The 21,230-nt window shown below is 40.3% G+C and overlaps 1 protein-coding gene across 1 annotated transcript in view; it reads left to right on the forward strand.

Annotated features, from left to right (window-relative positions):
• Positions 1 to 21,230, forward strand: part of ascc3 (activating signal cointegrator 1 complex subunit 3) — a 424,683-nt gene that overhangs the window by 356,465 nt on the left and 46,988 nt on the right. The window contains 4 exon segments of the mRNA XM_051957275.1: positions 7,938 to 8,080; positions 18,548 to 18,685; positions 18,990 to 19,110; positions 20,750 to 20,882. Coding sequence (XP_051813235.1) covers positions 7,938 to 8,080; positions 18,548 to 18,685; positions 18,990 to 19,110; positions 20,750 to 20,882 — 535 coding nt within the window.

Raw genomic sequence — 21,230 nt, forward strand, 5'->3', positions numbered from 1 at the left:
AGTGCTTTGACGTACAGCTGTTGCTAATGGTTCGATAAAGATCGCAAACAATAAAGGAGAGAGTGGGCATCCTTGTCTCGTTCCCCTTTGCAAACTGAAACTTTGTGAAGTGATTCCATTAGTGGTGACTGTAGCCTTGGGTGAGTTGTACAGAGCCGATATCCACTGGATAAAAGACTCTCCGAAGCCAAATTTGCGGAGCACAGCGAAGAGAAAAGACCAATTGACTTTGTCAAAGGCTTTTTCTGCATCCAGTGACATAACGATAGCTTCTTTATTGTGGTGTTGCGTCAGAGAGATTAGATTAAGAAGTCTTCTGATATTGTTGGTGGAGTGTCGGCCATTTATGAAACCAGTTTGATCATAGTGGATCATTGACGGGATAATTTTCTCCAACCTAGAGGCGAGTGCTTTAGAGATAATTTTGATGTCAGTGTTGATTAGTGACAGAGGTCGATAGCTGGAGGGGAGTGTAGGGTCTTTGTCTGGTTTCAATAATAATTTAATTGCAGCTGTATTCATATGTGAACTTATATAACCATTATTTTTAATCTCTGTCACTGTCCTGAAGAACAGGGGTGCTAACATTGACCAGAATTGTTTAAGAAATTCAGCAGGGAAGCCATCAGGACCAGGTGCCTTGCCTGCTGGCATACTGTCTAATGCACACTGTAACTCTTTGATAGATAATGGAGCATCTAGTGTGTCTCTATAATCTGATGTTAATTCGGGCAAGTTTAGATTGTCAAGAAAGTTATGAATATCTTCTTCGTTTGGGTTGACTGTAGATGAGTATAAACTCCGGTAATAGTTATAGAAAGTCTGATTAATTTCCTGGGGTGACTGAGTGTATTTTCCTGAGGGATCCTGAATTGCTGTTATGAAGGATTTTTCTTTATTGCGCTGGAGTTGGTTTGCAAGAAATTTTCCTGTTTTATTGTTGTGTTCAAAATTATTATATCTCAGCTGTTGTAATAGGAACTCTGTTTTCTTTGATAAGATATTATCGAGTTTTAGTTTAACATTTTGTAGTTCAGACCATAATTGATCACTTGGATTTATTGCATAGTTCTCCGTAAGTTCTTTAATTTTTTCCTCAATTTCTTCCTGTAGTTGTTGATCCTTTTTTTCTTGTACGAGGAGTACGATATTATTTTGCCTCTGATTACGGCTTTTCCAGTTTCCCAAAGTAAAGATGGAGATACATCGTTGGAATCATTGTTTTTAAGAAAGTCTGCCCACTCACTTCTTATTATTCGATCAAATTCATGGTCTTCGAGTAGAGAGATGTTTAGGCGCCAAGTCAGAGGAGGTTTAGGGATGGAATCTGTCTGCAGGCTGAGAGATATTGGTGCGTGGTCGCTGATAATGATTGGGTGAATTTTAGTAGTAGCTTTGTGTGCGATAGAGTTATTTGAGAGGAAAAAGTCAATTCTTGAAAATGTTTGGTGCACCTGAGAGAAAAAGGTATAGTCCCTCTTTGTTGGGTTTTTGAGTCTCCAGACATCTTCTAGTCCAAAATCTTTCATATAATCCTGCATGACTTTTGCTGATTGTGGTTGTTTTGCATGTATTGGACTATGAGATCGATCTAGTGACGGGTTTAATACTATGTTGAAGTCGCCACCGATAATGGTTGTTGAGTTAGCGGATAGGTCTGCTAAGTGGGAGAAAACCACATGAAAGAAGGCTGGGTCATCATTATTTGGGGCGTACAGATTAACAATTGAATATAATTTATTAAAGATTTAGTGCCCTGGCACCGCCTGTCCTTCGCACCCTCGGTGCTCGGACCCTAATAATAAACCCTAGGGTTTCAATAGGGTCCTTGGCACCGCTGGTGCCTTGGACAGTCGGTGCCCTGGCACCGCCTGTCCTTCGCACCCTCGGTGCTCGGACCCTAATAAACCCTCGGGTTTCAATAGGGTCCTTGGCACCGCTGGTGCCTTGGACAGTCGGTGCCCTGGCACCGCCTGTCCTTCGCACCCTCGGTGCTCGGACCCTAATAATAATAATAATTAAAGCTGCAAGCAGCGATGGACGGGTCCTCGCATCCACGCTGGTCGGCGAATCCATGCACGTCCACCAGGTGGCGCTGTGACTGAGAGTGTGTGCTGGCCTCCGAATCACATCTGGACCAGAGTTTAATCACACGTAAAATTTCAGCCAGATTGGAGCATGTTCAGACTAGTTATACAGCATTTCCTGCCCATCCACCACCAGGTGGCGCTGTAACTCAGAGTGTATTTCAAACAGTGGATGTGATGAGGGCTGGACTCTGATCACTCATGAAAAGTTTCAGGCTGATTTGATCATGTAGAGGCCAGTTATACAGCATTTATTGTCCCTCCAACAGGTGGCGCTGCAACTGAGAGTGTCTGTTGGCCTGTAGATGTGATCAGGATTGGATTGTGATCACACATGGAAAGTTTGAGGCAGATTGGAGCATGCAGAGGAGAGTTATACAGCAGTTGTTGTTTCATGGCGAAGCATCAAAACTCTAATGGTCGCCATGGCCACGCCATTTGGCTTCTGGTTAAACTTTTGATAACTTTTCCAAACCAAGTCCTGCTGTGTGGACTGACAAAATTTCAGGTCTCCTGGAATTATCCCCTAGGAGGTATTAACTCTCAAAAATGAGAAAAATCATCAAAAATCTCACAATTAATCCAAGATGGCCGACTTCCTGTTGGGTTTAGGACATGGCTCCAAGAGGCTTTTTTGTGCGTCCTGATGTGCTCCATAAGCCTCCCAAATTTCATGGATGTAGGTGAAACGTGCTGGGGGGGCTGTTTGTTAAAAATACTGTAGGGGGCGCTATAGCATGTGCAGTGCCGAGATGCATACAGTGTCGTTCCTTGGGTCGATGGTGATGTGTGTGGTAATTTTTGTGAGCATTGGAGTATTCCTAACCTGTCAGAAAGGGCTTTGTTTTTCATGGCGATATTTGGTTGCTACGGCAACAGCGTTGCATGAAATGTCACACCCTTCACAGTGTGTGATTGTCAAGAGGTGAAGACTCGACTGACCAATTTCCAGCATGATATCACCAAGTTTGGGGCCATTGTATCTGAAAATATAAGGCCTTAAACTTACTATTACCAACAGGTGGCGCTATGACTTTTTCAAAATTTATGAGTGTGGATGTGTTCAGACTGGACCTGGTATCCAACATGTGAAGTCTGAGGCAGATAGGATGTTGTTCAGCTGAGATATGAATCGTTAAATTTTCATGGCGAAACATCGCAATTGGTTTGGCCGCCACAGACACGCCCTTTGATGACAAGTCACCATTTTCACTGGGATGCATCATCAATGTGTTTAGGCTGTTGTCACTGCATTTGAAGTGAATATGATCAACCGGGTAACAATAGGGCATGAAAGTGTAAAAGATGTCTATTTCCTGAAACCACAAGGTGGCGCTATGACTGTCAATGAATATCCCTATGTGGATGACATCAGGACAGGACTGTCATCATACATGTAAAGTTTCAGGCAGATTGGAGCATGTTGAGAAGAATTAGACACCAATTCCTGTTTCATGGCGAAGGATCAGTTGTTTGAGGCTCCGCCATGGCCACACCTTTTGGCTTCTGGTTGAGTTTTTGATAACTTTTCATCAGAAAGGTCTGGTGCATGTACTGGCCAAATTTCAGTTCTCTCAGACTTATCCACTAGGAGCTATAAATTTTGACAAATGTACAGCAAATTCAAGATGGCCGACTTCCTGTTGGGTTTAGGGTGTGGCTGTGATTGACTTTTTGGCGTGTCCTGATGTGGTGCATATGCCCACCAAATATTGTAGCTGTAAATAAAACATTGTGGAAGTTGGCCTAATGACCACTTTTTCAATTTTGCAGGTGGCGCTATAGAGCCATTTTTCCACACATATGCGCAACTCCCATAAAATATCAAATTTTTCACCAGTCCTGATGTGCACGCCAAATTTCACGCGTTTTGGAATATGATAAGGCCACCAAAAAGGCAATTCATTTCCCGAGGAGCGATTAAGTTTGAAAAATTTACAGCAAATTGAAGATGGCCGACTTCCTGTTGGGTTTAGGGCGTGGCTGTAATTGACTTTTTGGTGTGTCCGGATGTTGTGCATATGCCCACCAAATATTGTAGCTGTACATGAAACATTGTGGCAGTTGGCCTAATGACTACTTTTTCAAGTTTGCAGGTGGCGCTATAGAGCCATTTTGCCACGCACATGCGCAACTCCCATAAAATATCAAATTTTTCGCCAGTCCTGATGTGCATGCCAAATTTCACGCGTTTTGGAGTATGATAAAGCCGCCAAAAAGCCAATTTACTTTACGGGAGAAAAAAAAAAAATAATAATAATAATAATACTAAACCCTAGGGTTTCAATAGGGTCCTTGGCACCGCTGGTGCCTTGGACAGTCGGTGCCCTGGCACTGCCTGTCCTTCGCACCCTCGGTGCTCGGACCCTAATAATAATAATAATAAACCCTCGGGTTTCAATAGGGTCCTTGGCACCGCTGGTGCCTTGGACAGTCGGTGCCCTTGCACCGCCTGTCCTTCGCACCCTCGGTGCTGCTCGGACCCTAATAATAAACCCTAGGGTTTCAATAGGGTCCTTGGCACCGCTGGTGCCTTGGACAGTCGGTGCCCTTGCACCGCCTGTCCTTCGCACCCTCGGTGCTCGGACCCTAATAATGATAAACCCTGGGGTTTCAATAGGGTCCTTGGCACCGCTGGTGCCTTGGACAGTCGGTGCCCTTGCACCGCCTGTCCTTCGCACCCTCGGTGCTCGGACCCTAATAAACCCTAGGGTTTCAATAGGGTCCTAGGCACCGCTGGTGCCTTGGACAGTCGGTGCCCTTGCACCGCCTGTCCTTCACACCCTCGGTGCTCGGACCCTAATTATTTAGCTTGAGAGGTTATGAATAAAATTGAGGTAGCTGGAATCTATACGAGTTAGGGACCAAAATGTGAACAACAAGACAATTGAGGCACTGAACTTATATTTATGTACATTTATTAAACTAAACTAAACAATAACAACAACAATAACACACATTAAGACGAACAACAACAACACAAAACAAATAAGAGGGTTAAATGTGAAGGATGGGAAAAGGAAGGAAGAGAAAACAATATTTTAACGTAACACTGGGATTAATATTACACTTAAAATATGATGTTCTGAGGGAAAAGGGATAAATAGACCACACCTGAAAGCAGTTGTCAATTTGGTAGTCGGCTAATTTGTTAGCCTTTGAATTATATCTTTGGAAAGATAATTTGAGAAAGTTGCACCAAGTTCCCGTGACTGAAAGGTACTTGTGTGCTCATGATGATGATGAGGATGAGAATGATGATGCTGCTGTTGCCTCGGTGAATGGTCCGGTCGGCCTTTGTTGATGTGGGTCGGAACAGCGCTGGACAGAGTGGAGCCTCAGAGTCGGAGGTAGGAGAACTCTTGGGTTGGAAGCCTCTTGATTGTGATGGTGAAATAGGACTCCAAATGGTAAAAGAGACTCAGGGTGGTTAAAGAGGTCTCCCAATGGTAAAAAGAGACTCGAAATGGTGCTTTCAGATGTGGTCTTTTAAAGTGGGCCTTTGCATATCATTAACTCAGCATGGGTCTGGTACATACTCCATCAGGGAGGGCTGATGTCCAGATGTCCCTCACAGAGTTACGTTTTCAGGTAATTTCTGTAATTTTCCAAAATATTGAAATTTGATAAACATGGTTTACCTAGGAGCATTACTGATAGATAGCTGAATAAAATGATACCAAACATGATCATATGTGACCGGCAGACATGTTAAAATTATGATATTGATACCAAAACAAATAGAACAGAGGATTCAAGAAAAGGCAAGATAAAGATTGACCATGAAGTTATTGGAAAGTTCATTTGTTCTATGAAATAGGTATATTTACAGTGAGTTTAGTTCAAAATTGTGAGATGATTGTCTTTGTTGGTTCTGATTGGAGTTCAGAGTTCCTTGTCGGTGAATGGAATGTGTTTGAAGTTGTCATGCAGGTTCCTGAGCTCCCTCTTCAATGGCTCAGGAATCAGTCCGAATGCATATTGGTGGTCATTTGGTCCCTTTGTAGGCCAGATAGTGAGTGGGGATTTAAACCAGTCTGTGTAGGGTCATCCTTTAAAGTTTGATGTGGTGCTCTCCTGTTGATTTGTCCCTTTGCATCTTCGGGCCAGATGTGGAAAGTGTCTTTGTTTGCAGTGTCTTGGTGTCTCAGCTGCACTGATCAAAGCAAGCCTCGTCTCTACTGTGGCTGTGAAGGTGTTAAATCCGTTCTTGTCCTGTTCCACTGTGTAATAATGGCTGGTGGATCCTACATCGGCGCCGCTATGAGACTCGGCATGGCGAAAAATACAACAGCTTGCAAGGAGAACTGTGAAGACAGAAGATAAATGAAGAGGAGTTTCTTGAATTGGTGCCTATGTTAGACACCACAACAGCCAAGGACATTTTCCATGCTGTCATTGGCGCGCTGGACAGAGTCGGAGTGGACTGGTCCTGCACTGTCAGCCTGGCTACAGATGGTGCGCCGTCAATGATCAGGAAAAAGGTGGGTGTTGTGGCAAAATTTAAATATAAAGTACAAGCCGCAAATGGAGGGAGTTGTCTTTGGACATTCCACTGTATTTTGCATCAGGAGGCATTGTGCTGTAAGTCGCTGAAAATGGATCACGTCATGGAGGTGGTTGTCCGAACTGTTAATTTCATCCAAGCCAGAGGTCTGAATCATCATCAGTTTGCTGCCTTCTCAGTGACAGTCACATCACCCATGGCCTACCATACCACTCTGAAGCAAGATGGCTAAGCCAAGGTGCTGTGCTAAAGCGCTTTTTCAATCTTCGTAAGGAAACTTGTCATTTTTTTGGATGGGCAGTCTACAGTGGTGGAAAAAAGTTTTCAAGTCTAACTAATACATTGCATGAAGTTAATGAATTGTTTAAAAAAAAATCTCTATGTGTCACAGTGTAGGTATAGACACTGTATATTGTTAATCTACAGGACAACCTTCAAGGATAGGACTGGCAATAATATGTATTTCAACTAATAGTCAACACCATCTCATCAGCAAAACCAAAACAGTGAATGTATTTCATAACTGTGTACTACCATGTGTATATGAAAGCCTGGTGTATGACTTCATGCCATAGAGTTTTATTCTTGTCCAAAATGTATAAAAATCACATCAGTAAGCCATCAGTATGGGGCGGCATGACTCAGTGGGTAAAGTGGCTGTCTTGCAATCGAAGGGTTGCCGGTTCGATCCTCAGCCCGTCGTGCTCATGTCGAGGTGTCCCTGAGCAAGACCCCTAATTGCTCCTGATGGGTCGTGGTTAGCGCCTTGCATGGCAGCTTCCACCATTAGTGTGTGAATGTGTGTGTGAATGGGGGAATGTGACATATCCTGTAAAGCGCTTTGGGTACCTTGCAGGTATAGTAAAGCGCTATATAAATACAGACCATTTACCATCAGTAGACATATTCAATTACTGCCATGAACACTATAGTTTGTATGTTTTTTTTTTTTTTTCATTTATACTTAGTCCCACATACACCATCCAGCTTTCCCCAAAACCCACTTAAGCACCGCATATGGATTATTCTTCTGTGGAAAATAGTCTGAATAATGTTTGCTCATTGCTAGAAATTAATGGACTTCGCCTGAAAGGCACAGACAGGATATGGAAGACAGAAAAATGTGTTGGTTAAGCATTTTCATGGGTCACTAAGACAAATCAATCACTCTTAAATAATTGCATGTCTGTCTGTGTTTGTGAGAGCTGCATGCTTAGTAAAATCAGATTGCAACAACTGCATCATGACACCCAAAATAGTTCTGAAACAACCAGTAGAGTAGTTGCAATTTCTCATGTCATTGCACAGTACTTGAAACTATTTGTATTTTGGAATCTCTACAGCGATACGCAGTCACTCTCCAACCAAGCCAGTGCTGATTTTTGTATCATCACGAAGGCAAACTCGTCTGACTGCCCTGGACCTCATTGCTTATTTGGCTACAGAGGATAACCCCAAACAATGGCTCCACCAGGATGAGAGAGAGGTATGCTAGCACTGTTTCTACACCGGAGGAGCAGCAACAACAACATTACACTATATGCACATTTATTAGGCCAGCTGTATTCCTTAAGATTAATGTCACTGGTCAATCAAAAATGTTATTGAACTTGAAACCTGAAAGTTTAGAATGGAATTGTGAGTGTTGTCCTCAGAACTGTGCAAAATTATTAGTCAACTAAATTATCAAAATTATTTCTTCATTGTTTATTCTTGGTTTTTGGAGCAAGTGTGATTTTTTTTGCTTATCAATCTGCACTTTTAGTATACAGGGTGACCCAAAAGTTTGGAAACAAATGAAAAGTCTATAATCCAAATAATATGTTATTTCAATAAATCAGTACCACAGATATATTCAGAAGAGTAACAGATTAGTGTAAAACAAACATACATATTTTGACATGTTCATGTTTGTTTCTTATACAAGGTTGTGAACGTTTCCACCAACTGGTTACACTGGTATCTTCTGGAATGTATCTTCATTCATGCTTATGAAAGTTCCTCAAACTGGCCAGTAAATGTTGCCTCATAGTACTTTTGGATGTTTAAAAAAATTAAAACTGTCAGATACTTTACCATCAAGAGTTTTGAAATCTGACACTGATGGCCTGCATTTTGAAGTTATGCTCCAGCATACCTGTACCTTATGGTTCTGTTAATTTTCTTCCAAGTTATTGCACTCGGCAAATACTATGCTTTTAAGTTATTTTATTATGCTATAACAAAAATGGGTAAAATAAGAGTGAATTCATGCACCCCCAACTCAAATAGACACTGCAGTTAAACTTTGTTTTCCAACTTTTGGGTCACCCTTTATAGTACATTCTAACTTGAGATAGTTTGTACACAGTGCTTTCCAATTTGTTTCTCAACTGCCATGCAGAGTGTTCACATTCCTTTGGGAACAAATTTGGATTCAGTGTCTTCCCTGTGGACTCTTTGGCATGTGGAGGGTCTAGGATTGAACTGACAGCTTGCAATTAGTAGACAAACCACTCACACCAGCATACTTGATCAAGTCACGTACTCGGCGCATCTACACTGCTTATTTTTACCGGCGATGTCAAACATACGGCCCGCGGGCCAAAAGCGGCCTGCCAGACGGTCCATTTCGGCCCACAGGACTACTTTACAAAGGATAAAAATTACAACAACATTAACTGTAAATTGTAAATTTGTAAAACTGTAAATTTAAGATAATTTCTAGACCTTGACAAGTGGTTTTGATCATAAAGTAGACTACTAGATTGTTCAGTTCCAGATACCTGTGACTGAATGTTTTATGTTTTTATAGATAAACTGGGATCTGGCAGTTACAATGCACATGTGTAAATGATGAACTGAGGCATAATACTGTTGAAATTGAACTTGTTTTCCTTAAGAAATTTCAGCTTCATAATTTTTTATAAAAAGATAATTCATTAAATGTGAACATTTTCAGAATGTACTTTTTTCAACCTAAAACAAAGGGGAAAAGTTGGAGTTGTGGTTATTTATTGGTTATTGTGCTGTGATTTTACTAGTGGGGCCCACTGGAGATCAGACTTATGGAAGAAAATCAGACTCATCAGATTCTGAATTTTAAAAGCTGTTGAAATTCTTACTTTGAATTTTTTGCATCAAAATTGTGTTTGTGAATTTTTATGCCTGAATTTAGCTCATCAAAATTCTAAAAACCAGTTAAAAATTCAATGTGTTCAAAATTCGCCATCAAAAAATTCAATGTGTTCAAAATTTGCCATCAAAAAAATTCAATGTGTTCAAAATTCACCATCAAAAAATTCAGTGTTCAAAATTCGCCATCAAAAAATTCGCTGTTCACATCCAGGGGACTTAGACATAAATAATCAATCCAGGCTAAAATCGAACAAACGCCCAGCCAATCAAGTGACACTCCTCTGGTCATGTGACACGAACAGTTGACCTCACAAGACCAGGGTAACTGTGACTACCAGCGTGAACGAGAGCGCTTCGGTGAGTGTATTAATCCTTTATGTGTCCTCTATGTGGTTTGTTTTTGTGAAAGTCAGTAACCTGTAATGCATGACATGTTTCCAAAGAACAAGATCTATAGTATACGCGAGGAGCAAACTGGTGGATGTGTGGTGAAACTTCCACATATTGAGCCAATCATCATCTGTAATTTCCATATTAAGTTCCTTTTCCCAGTTACGTTTTATATAGTTAGTTGTATGTTTATCTTGTAGATTTAGTGCTTGATATATTGCTGAAATTATTCTGATATTACTTTCCCTGTAAGCTTTGATTATAGTTTGCATCACACATTCACATTTCTGGAGGGATCCACCTGGACTTCTTTTCTGTAGTAATCTCTTCACTGAAGATATCTGTAGAAGTCATGCGTTGCCAGATCAATCCTTCCGTTCAAGTTTTGGAAACTCTCCAGCTGCCCTCCATTTTCTAAAGGTTGTTGCTAGAGGTACGGACCCGTACCCGTAGCCTGTGGACTACGGATACGGCACTTGCCATTTGCCAATCAGATACGCGAGATCTGGTCACGTGACTCCCGGTAGACGCTAGCTGTACGGACCCGTAGCATCGGTACAACAGGTACGGACCCTAAACCTGACCCTAACACTAACCCTAACCTTAACCTTTGCTTACCTTTCAACAGTTTGCAGTGGTTAGCAGCTTCTTGACTCGCGAGACTCGCGTACGGGTCCGTATCTGTCTGGCAAATGGAAAGTGCCATACCCGTAGCCTGTGGGCTACAGATACGGGTCCGTATCCATAGACACTACCTTTTCTAAAACACGCCATCCCTTTTGCTGCCCATTCTTTAAAGCGTTGGTCTTATTGGGCTGGTTTAAAGTTGCCATCATAAGCAACCCATTTTAATCTTTTGGATTCATTGAGACATTTGATGGACTTTAATATTCTAAACCATAAGTCTAGTGTATAACCTGTTATTGGATCCAAATTTTTCCTGAATTTTCTGTACATCTCCTTATCTCCAATTATGTTTTGAATTGGTTGTTGGTTTATTTCTTTCTCAATATCTTTCCACTTTGCCTTGTAGTCTAGTTTGCACCAACAATAAAGAGGTCTCTGTTGAGCTGCATAAAAGTATTCTTTTAATTTTGGCAGAGCCATTCCATCTCTATCTTTGGGCAGTCGGAGGGTTTCATATCTTATTCTGGGTCTTTTGCCACCCCAAATAAATCTAGAAATGATTTTGTCCCACATTATGAATTGACTTTGAGGAACATCCACAGGTAGTGATTGGAACAGGTACAAACATCTGGGCAACATATTCATTTTTATTATCTCAATTCTCGAGTTGAAGTCTAGTAGTAAAGTGGACCATCTTTCTATGTCTTTTTGTATATCCTGATTTAGTGTTTTGTAATTTTCCTCAAAGTTTTGATGGGTCTTGAGTGATTGTCACACTCAAATATTTAATAGATTTAAGGTTCCAATTAAATTTGTAAGTTTCCCGGATTACCTTTGTTGGAGTATAGTTAATTGTGAGGACCTGTGTCTTTGAGATATTAATTTGTATCCTGATAAATGGCCATGTGATTCCAGAAGCTTCATCAGTGCTGGAAGTGCTATGTTTATCTGTCCGAGGAAGGCTATTACATCATCATCCAATTTTGTGTTCTACATCCTTTATTGTGACCCTCCTTTATGGCTTTGTTTTGCCGCACGGCCTGCGCCAAAGGTTCAATGAAAATAGCAAAGAGGGCTGATGATAAGCAGCGTCCCTGTCTTGTAGATCTTTGCAGCCTAATTTCATCAGTAATTTCCATTTATTTTAATTCTGGCTGAGGGTTCTTTGTATATTGTTTTTATTAACTGCACTGATTTCTCGTAAAATCCTAGTCATTCTAATACTTTATAGAGAAAATTCCAATTTACACAGTCGAAGGCTTTTTCGGCTTCGATGCTCACTAAGACAGTGCTTTGTTTTTCCTTTCGTGCTTGTTCTATAATATGAAGTGTTCTCCAAATGTTGTCTTGAGTTTGGTGACCTTTTATGAAGCCTGATTGGTCTTCATTGATGAGATCTGATAGAAAGGAATTTAATCTTTTGGAAATAATAGATGTGTATATTTTGTAGTCATTGTTTAATATTAAAATTGGCCTATAGTATGCACATTCTTCTTTATTTTTCCCTGGTTTTGGAATAACTGAGATTATTGCTTCTGCCCATGTTGGTGAAATTTTGTTTTCTTTTAGAGTCCAATTGAAAGATGTTTGGAGTACTGGTATCAGCTCTGCCTTAAAAGTTTTGTACCATTCCGCAGGGTAGCCGTCGCTACCTGTTGATTTGTTATTTTTTAATGAATTTAAGGCTTATTTTATTTCTTCATTGGTGTCATTTTGAAAGATTCCGATTGAAGGTAAGTCGAATTGATTTAGAAAAGTTTCCATTTCTTTCTCATCTGCAGCCTGTGGTTGTGTGTATAATTTTCATGAAATTTTTTGAATGCTCTTTCTATATCTTCTGGTTCGTAGGTGACCTCATTGGTGTCCAGGTCTCTAATTTTATATACAGTATTTATTGCCTGTTGTTTTCTTAGGCATTTTGCTAATAATTTTGTTGATCTAGGACCCATTTCATGATAGCTTTGTTTTAGAAACAAACATCTTTTTTCCATTTCACATAATAAGAGATTGTTTAATTAATTTTTAGCATCCTGTATTTGTTGATATACTCCCTGTTCTTTCGTAATTTGATGTTGTTGCTCTAATTCTCCTTTGAGTGCAGCTCTTGTACTTAGCTGTTTGACTTTTTTTTTATTAATGTGCTCCTTGCTATAAGCTTTCCCCGTACAACTGCTTTCAAGGCATCCTATACTATTGTTGGGTCAACTTTCTCATTATTATTTTCCTCTATATATTGTCTGATTTCTTTTTTTCTGTCTTCTACAAGGTCTTTATTTTTTAAAATTCCTACATTGAGCCTCCAGATTGTGTGCCTTTTCCTGGTATTTAAGTTTATTTGTAGATAAACTACATTATGGTCTGAAAGATCTGCAGTTCCAATTTTACATTCTTCGACTCTGTATCTGTTAACCATGTTCATAAAGAAGTAGTCATTCCTTGAGTAGACCCCATGAGTTGATGAATAATGAGTAAAGTCTTTTTTAGAAGGATTAAGATTTCTCCATACGTCAACCATTCCTATCTCTTTTAGGGAGAGCTTTACAAATTTAGCCAATTGTCTTTTGTTCTTCTTTGTGCTTCAGGTTTTTATTTGTTAAAAAAGTTTAAAATATCCAATAAATTTCATTCCACTTCATGATTGTGTCCCACTTGTTGTTGATTCTTGACAAAAAATTTAAATTTTATACCTTTATGTTTGAAGCCTGAAATGTGGCGAAAGGTTGAAAAGTTCAAGGGGGCCGAATACTTTCACAAGGCACTGTATATGTTTTTTTTTTATGTCATTTGGTTATACCTCATTGCTCCAAAAAGTAGGTCACCTAAAGAGCTATGTTTGTATGTTTTACAATGGTTGGTTTTTGGCCACAGGTGAAATTTTTTTGTGATGTACAAGATTTAATTTTTACTTTATTTATTTTTGGGGGGAATAGGCCATTTTTTTTAAATAAACAATCTCTTAATTCATTTTTTATTTTTTTTGGAATAAAGCCTACTTATTTTTTTTATGTAATTTAGTGAATTTCTCAAAAAAAGCATTGCTTGAAAAATATTTTAAAAACTTTGAAAGATGACTTATGTTTGTTACAAAAAAGCACTAATATGCATAGTAAGTATGAATTCTGTTCATATTTTGTGAATAAAGCCTCATTTTGTAATTTGGTATCTGTGACAGTTTTTTTAATGTCATGACATTTGGCCTTTTTGCTTTTTATTGGAAATGCAGAAAACGGCCACAAATAGATCTATAAGGCTAAATGTAATATATTTTAAACAAAGTCTTATTTTACTTTTACAAAGGCCTAATGAAATTGTCTTTCTATTGTAGTGCATTTAAGATATTTTGTTTTTGAATATTACTTTGATTATTTAAATGTCTTTTACATAATTCAGTCATATTAAATTAGCAAATTTAGGTTGCGGCCCACGCAAACAGAGATGTTTTTCTATGTGACCCACAAGCGATGGTAAGTTGAGTAGCCCTGCTATAGATCTTGTTCTTTGGAAACATGTCATGCATTACAGGTTACTGACTTTCACAAAAACAAACCAAATAGAGGACACATAAAGGATTAATACACTCACCGAAGTGCTCTCGTTCACGCTGGTAGCCATAGTTATGTGAGGTCAACTGTCCGTGTCACATGACCAGAGGAGCGTCACTTGATTGGCTGGGCGTTTGTTCGATTTTGGCCAGGATCGATTATTTATGTCTAAGGCTACGTTCACAGTGCAGGGCTTAATGCTCAATTCCAGTTTTTTTGTGAAATCCGATTTTTTTGCGAGTTCACATTTCCAATTAAATGCAACTTGTATGTGATCTCCTGTGTGAACCTCACATGACCCAAAAGTGTCCCGTATGCGCAGAAGACGACACCACAATGACACACGCAGAGAGCATGTTCAGTGTTTACGGAAGTAAACACGTTGACGCTAACAGTAGAGCATGTCTGGCCATTTTAAAGTTGTTGTCCAGCCGCTGCCAGCATATTTATAACTTAATCATTTTAAGGAGAAGGTCAAGAAGGAAGAGAGCCAGGATTTTGGCCCTGGAGTTTTGTGGGGCAGTGGCAGCAACGTCTGCCCAGAGAACTGTGTGGGTGCCCAGTCACAGCCAGGAGTGGTGGGATAGTGATGTGAGAGGCTTCACAGATGCGGACTTCATTCAGAATTTTCGAATGACAAGGGCGACCTTTACGTACATATGTGAGCGCCTCTTTCTAACACTCGCACGTGAGGTCGCATGGCAAACCATGCGACTTCAGTCTGAACGGCCAGGTCACATTTATCCAACCTATACGTCATTGGTACACGACAAACTTCAAGCAAAACATGTCTTTGGGCTGCCGAAGACGTGTGTCTTGCCGTGAGAGTGTTAAAAAGAGGCGCTCACATATGTACGTAAAGGTCGCCCTTGTCATTCGAAAATTCTGAATGAAGTCCGCATCTGTGAAGCCTCTCACATCACTATCCCACCACTCCTGGCTGTGACTGGGCACCCACACAGTTCTCTGGGCAGACGTTGCTGCCACTGCCCCACAAAACTCCAGGGCCAAAATCCTGGCTCTCTTCCGATGCCTATCGGAATTAGGACCACATATCCAAGTGGCCTGGGTCGCATTTGAAAAAATTGGATCTGTGTTGTTCAGGCTGTCATGAAAAGATCAGATACAGGTCGCACAGGGGCAAAAAAATTGGATTTGGGTCACTTTAGCCTGCAGTGTGAACGCAGCCTAAGTCCCCTGGATGTGAACAGCGAATTTTTTGACAGCGAATTTTGAACACATTGAATTTTTAACTGTTTTTTTAGGATTTTGATGAGCTAAATTCAGGCATAAAAAAATTCACATACATGATTTTGATGCAAAAAATTTCAAAGTAAGAATTGCAGCAGCTTTTAAAATTCATAATCTGATGAGTCTGATTTGCTTCCATACAGACTGGGCTTTATGTTGTCCCTGGGATAAAATGAGTTTGACACCCCTGATCTTTACACACACAGCCCTTGCATATTCACGTTTTCATACATACATGGGGGAGGAGGGGGGGGATCTTTTCTCCGCCGAAAGGGGGCCCGACAGAAAAAACTTGAGAACCACTGATCTAAATTAAGCCTCACAAGAATTTAATTTGACTACATGGGGTCAGATAATGTGTGATCACTATTTTTGAGACACTTCATGTAATTTCCACAATCAAGCAAAATGTCACGAACTTGGGAGGGCTGGACCCGAGCAGAGAGCCACACTACCAAGACCAGAGGAGATTTAGAATGATTTATTGCAGGGGATGAACAGTGGCTCGGTGGGGGGGAAACCAGGGTGCAGGAGCGGGGAGCGGCTGGTGTAGTGGGGGGTTTTGGCCAGGAACGGGGGATCCAGGCAGGAACAGAAGGGGTCCAGGCAGGAGGAAACCGGTGATGAATGGGTTGGGGAAAACGGACGAGGGTTCTGGGTGGCTGGATCCCGGACAGCTGGGTCTGAGTGGAGGCAGGAGAAAACAACATAAGAAAAAAGGCAGGAACTCAAACAGATTTTGCAAGAGGCTAGAGAGCGAACTGAATTGCGTGGTCCTTATTCAACAATCTGGCAGGGAGTGGAAGAATGAGCAGGTTCTTATTGCTGAGGTGAGTAATCAGAATGATGTCCCTCAGCTGTCTGGGAGCCGTAGAGGTGGTTGATTGCCTGAGTGGAGTCAGCTGGGAAGCTGAACTCCACTCAGGCGCCGAGCTGCAGAGGGAGAGACAGGGCAGAGGAGCGGATGGGAGACCGGAGCATGAGAGGGAGAGGAACAGGAGAAGGAGAAAGGAGCAGATGGGAAAGGGGGTATTTGGGGATGTCAGGTGGGAAGGACGGGGGTGAGGAGGGAGCCCTGACACAAAATGGCAAAGAATCTTTAAACTGTTAGTCATAAGAAATAAATATGAATTTTTAGTACTCTATGGCACAAGGGCTATTGTTCTACAGGTTATGCCCGAGAGGAAGTGATGCCTATCATAGCTGACAATTGTTTCCACCATCACCCTCTCTGTTACCTATAAATATGTTTAGTGTTGCATTAATAATTCCACCCTGATCTGTTTGAATAATAAAATATGCAAGAGGGGCCATTACAAAGTCCTGATTTTGTTTTCCTGAGTCTTTCAGATTCCTTGTCTCAATGCAAATGTACAGTGTCTGATAACAAAGGCCCAGTTTCTGTATGAGTGTGCAGCAGCACCAGCGTATGTGTGTGTTCTGCTGATATGCCGCTTCCTGCTGCTTCTCTGCACTGGTCTGTGTAACAGCTCAGCTCCTTGCTGTTTGACAGACAGGCTTCTGGTGATAGCTACTTAACTCTCACCAGGGGTCACCCACCACCCCAGATCCTCTCTCTGACCTGACAGCTCTTTCTTCCCTCTGCTGCTGTCTACTACTTCTCTCTGGGCAAGATTTTCAAGTGCTTTTTAATTTTAGTCTCTGACTCACCATTACCTCATATCCGTATTTGGGATTGATTAGTTCGAACATTCGAAATCCACTTTGTATTGAGTCATTGATTGTATTAAGAGATGTAGAGATGTGGGGGAAGTATTGAAAGAGACTATTTTTGTTCAATGTTCAAAGATGAGCTCTAAACCTCTACCTAAATCCTTCTTAAAAAGTAAAGATTTGATTTTTAAAAAATTTAAAAAAAAATTTAAAGAGCCCTCTGGTAAACATCACTTTTTTGCCTTGTTAACATGTCCATGGAGTTTTTATATGCTAGAAGAAATATCATGAGTGAAAAATGAAGTCAACACCATGTCTAAGAATTTTCACCTATAACCTGCAGTGTATCAATGACAGTATCAACTAAATATACTTAGACTTCCTGTTTTTTAGTATTTCTTCAGAATCAGTTTCTGTCTCAAATAGAACATGTACATCTGAATCGTTTGAATATTGCAGCTTTTTGTTGTGTAGCACTAAGTAGTTGTACAGTGTCAGAACAGAGTAATAGGTGAACCAGTGAGCTTGACCTGCTGTCAGTGAGGAGGAGTCAGAGAGGTAGGGACAATGCAAATTTGCTCATCCCAAGGGAAGCACCTGTGTAGAGTTAAATCTAAGCTGTTTTATGGTAGGAAATGAATATTTTATGAGGAAAACTCCTACATATGTCACTTTGATACACATAAATGACTGTATGTCCCTTTGATACACATAAATGACTGTTTAACAGTTAAGTCAATAATCAGAGAAGGACTTTAACCATTTTGTGTCCAGTGTGCATGATTTTATTTGTACTAGCATAGAGACTATGCTACTCAAAACTGAATTTAATGTAATTTTGTTCAATCACTTAAATTGTGTTTTGTTTTTTTAAATGCAAAGAACAGAATCATAGAGATCAGAAGCCATCTGTACTTGCCCTGTGTTCATCTGCAGCTCTGCTCCACTGACTTTATTTTTGTTTCTCTGCCAGCACTCAGGTTACACTTTTTTCCTTTAAAGCAGAAGCTGATTTTGATGTCTCGACATTAGATCTGTATAGTACAAAACATGATGCCCTAGTCCTACTGGAATCAGAGGAAAGTGATGCAAATGAGGCACATGTCTGCAACTGAATAACTGATTACAGAACTGTTGGTCCTGGCCCATGGTTTTTGATATTATACATCTGTTTATCATGAAAGATTTAGAACACAAAGTGATGAAAATCATGCTTCATACGCTGTAGTTTATAGTGTCATGTTTTGGTGTGTCAGGCTTCAGTGTGGTCATCGTGCAGTACACTCTCAATTAGTTTGGATTTAGATTTGTGTCCGTCGGCTATCAGTCATTATTGCCTGGTTTGTCTGTAGATAGAGGACATCATCGCCACAATAAGGGATTCCAACTTGAAGTTAACCCTGGCCTTTGGTATTGGCATGCATCATGCAGGCCTTCATGAGAGAGACAGAAAGACTGTTGAAGAGCTGTTTGTCAACTGTAAGATCCAGGTATGACTCCATACTATTGACCAGACGTCTCCTGAATACTTAACTACTTATAAACAAAATGATTTGAAGTTGTGATGATGTTGTGGATATGTCCGTGCAAGGCTCTTAACATTTCTTGCTTGTTCTCTAAGGTGTTCCATAAATAAGAAGAATTCTTGGAAATATAATAATGTGTTTTACAGCAGAATGTGGATTTTATGCTTCTTTTTATGCTTTTTTTTTTAGTTCCATTTTATACAAATCTTCTATTCCCTTTATTCCTCAATTTTTGCAACATTTGTCAAAATGCTTGCAATGGTAACAGGTTCTGATTGCCACTAGTACTCTGGCCTGGGGAGTGAACTTTCCCGCTCATCTAGTAGTTGTGAAGGGAACTGAATACTACGATGGCAAATCCAGACGCTATGTGGACTACCCCATTACAGGTACATTGACCACAATCATTCGATATTTATTTCACTTGTACATACAGTGCAGTTTGGTTTATTTTATTCAGTTCATCAGAATGCTAACGTTTACTTTGTCATTGCATGATTAAAGTACTGAAATGTAATTATGTAATGAATTATCCCTTAATGAAATGTTACATGAAGACTCCTACTTTTGCCATCATAACAATTACAATAATCTGTTGGCTAAGTTTGATATTGGGACTTCATGTTACTAATTCTACTACAGCCAGGGGCGGATTGAACGTTATTTCATTCGGTCGTTTGACCGAAGGGCCGGTGCGCTGGTATTTATTAAATAATTTTATTTATTGAGCACCTGATGCTCGTATAGCTAATCGGGTTAAGCAGGCGACCCACATACAGGGGCTGGTCTCCGACGCATTGGCCCGGGTTCGATTCCAGCCCGTGGCCCTTTCCTGCATGTCTTCCCGCTACTTTTCTCCCCATTTCCTGTCACTCTTCACTGCGACTATCACAATAAAAAGGCAAAAAATAATAATAATAATTTTGTTTATTTATCTATATGCGGCCGAATGGGATGAGCGTCCAACCATTCATCAGCCCTGTACAGGCATGCAGGCACGCAGGCACGCAGGCCCACATGCGTCACACACACGCACGCTCAGCCCCGCACTGAGGTGACAGCTCTGGCTGAGTAGAGTTGATATCGCGGTGGTGTGTGCAGTAAAGCCCAGCCAGGCAGTTGGAGATGGAGACGAACGTAAACAAAACGTTAATAGTGAGCCACCTGCAGAATCATGTAATGCATTGTGTTGTTAAAGGAAAAGTCATTCTATTTGCTGATAATTATTTCAGTAGACTGGGTAAGCCTATGAAGGCAAACTTGGTTTCAGGGTAGTATTTTATGAACGTTAATGCCTTATGCTAAGATTTTTGAGAAATTTAAAAGCTATATATTGCAAGAACTTTGCACATTAAAGCTTGACATCAGTTATGTGAAAAATCTAATTGAAGGGAATTTTTTTTCCCTCCCATTGTCTATGATGCTAGACCTAGAATAATGGATTCATGGTTGTAGGCCACCATATCAGCAACAACAACTTAAGTGCCAGAGGAATTGTTTTTGAGATGTGATTACAAGTTCAAAGGAGGGTCGATTGCGATTGCACAGGTGGGCTGGTCTGGTCCAAAAAGTCCTGGGCCGAATTTGACTAGCAATCCGACCCTGACTACAACTAGTTTTCTAGAAGATCACTCCACATTAATCTAATATTCACAAACCGACTGAAGCAAATGCAGTGAGATTTTAAGATGGATTATGCGATTCTAATCCAATACAGTTTTTGTTAAATTCAGTTAATGTCACAGAATATGTCATGGTCAAACAGCTGTCTGTTTGACCTTGACATACTCAGACTGATCTACTCAGACTGACCTACAAAACATCATTCCTGTGTATTCCATAAATAAATAAATAAATATGCTAGCTAGCTACATATCAGCAGATTTTCTCCAGAATCGAAGACTCCACCTTTAAGTGGAAAACTTCTCAAGGCAAATCCCGACAGCACAGAATCATTTTTCACTGCAGCTTTTTTTGAGAACAGCAGAATGGAAAAGCAGCTTTTTTAATGTTATGCTCTGCTTGTAGATGTGCTGCAGATGATGGGGAGAGCAGGTCGTCCTCAGTTTGACGACCAGGGCAAAGCGGTTATTCTCGTTCATGACATCAAGAAGGATTTCTACAAGAAGTTCCTCTATGAGCCATTCCCAGTTGAGTCCAGGTAACAGTCACTTTGTAATTAAGATTCTGCCTGTTATTCACATTCTACCACATTTGACCAAGGAACCCACTTATCAAACAGTGCATGGACCAAGTTCTAAATCAGTATGCCAGTATGAAGAAGGTAGTATGCATGTTTAGGTTCAGATACATTCAGAAAATAATTTCCTCTGTTGCCAAAATGACACTATAGAATGCATGTTATTTGATTTTTTTTTTTAAATGGAAATATTTGTGTATATCAACTCAAAGAATGATCTGTGTGATCCCTCTTTTGTATTTTAGTACTTATTGTGTATATATTTGTTAAAGAGAATGGATGTTGGTCATTGCTTTTTTTTTTTTTTAA

Source organism: Acanthochromis polyacanthus, chromosome 12 (genome assembly GCF_021347895.1).
Source record: "Acanthochromis polyacanthus isolate Apoly-LR-REF ecotype Palm Island chromosome 12, KAUST_Apoly_ChrSc, whole genome shotgun sequence".
Lineage (NCBI taxonomy): Eukaryota > Metazoa > Chordata > Actinopteri > Pomacentridae > Acanthochromis > Acanthochromis polyacanthus.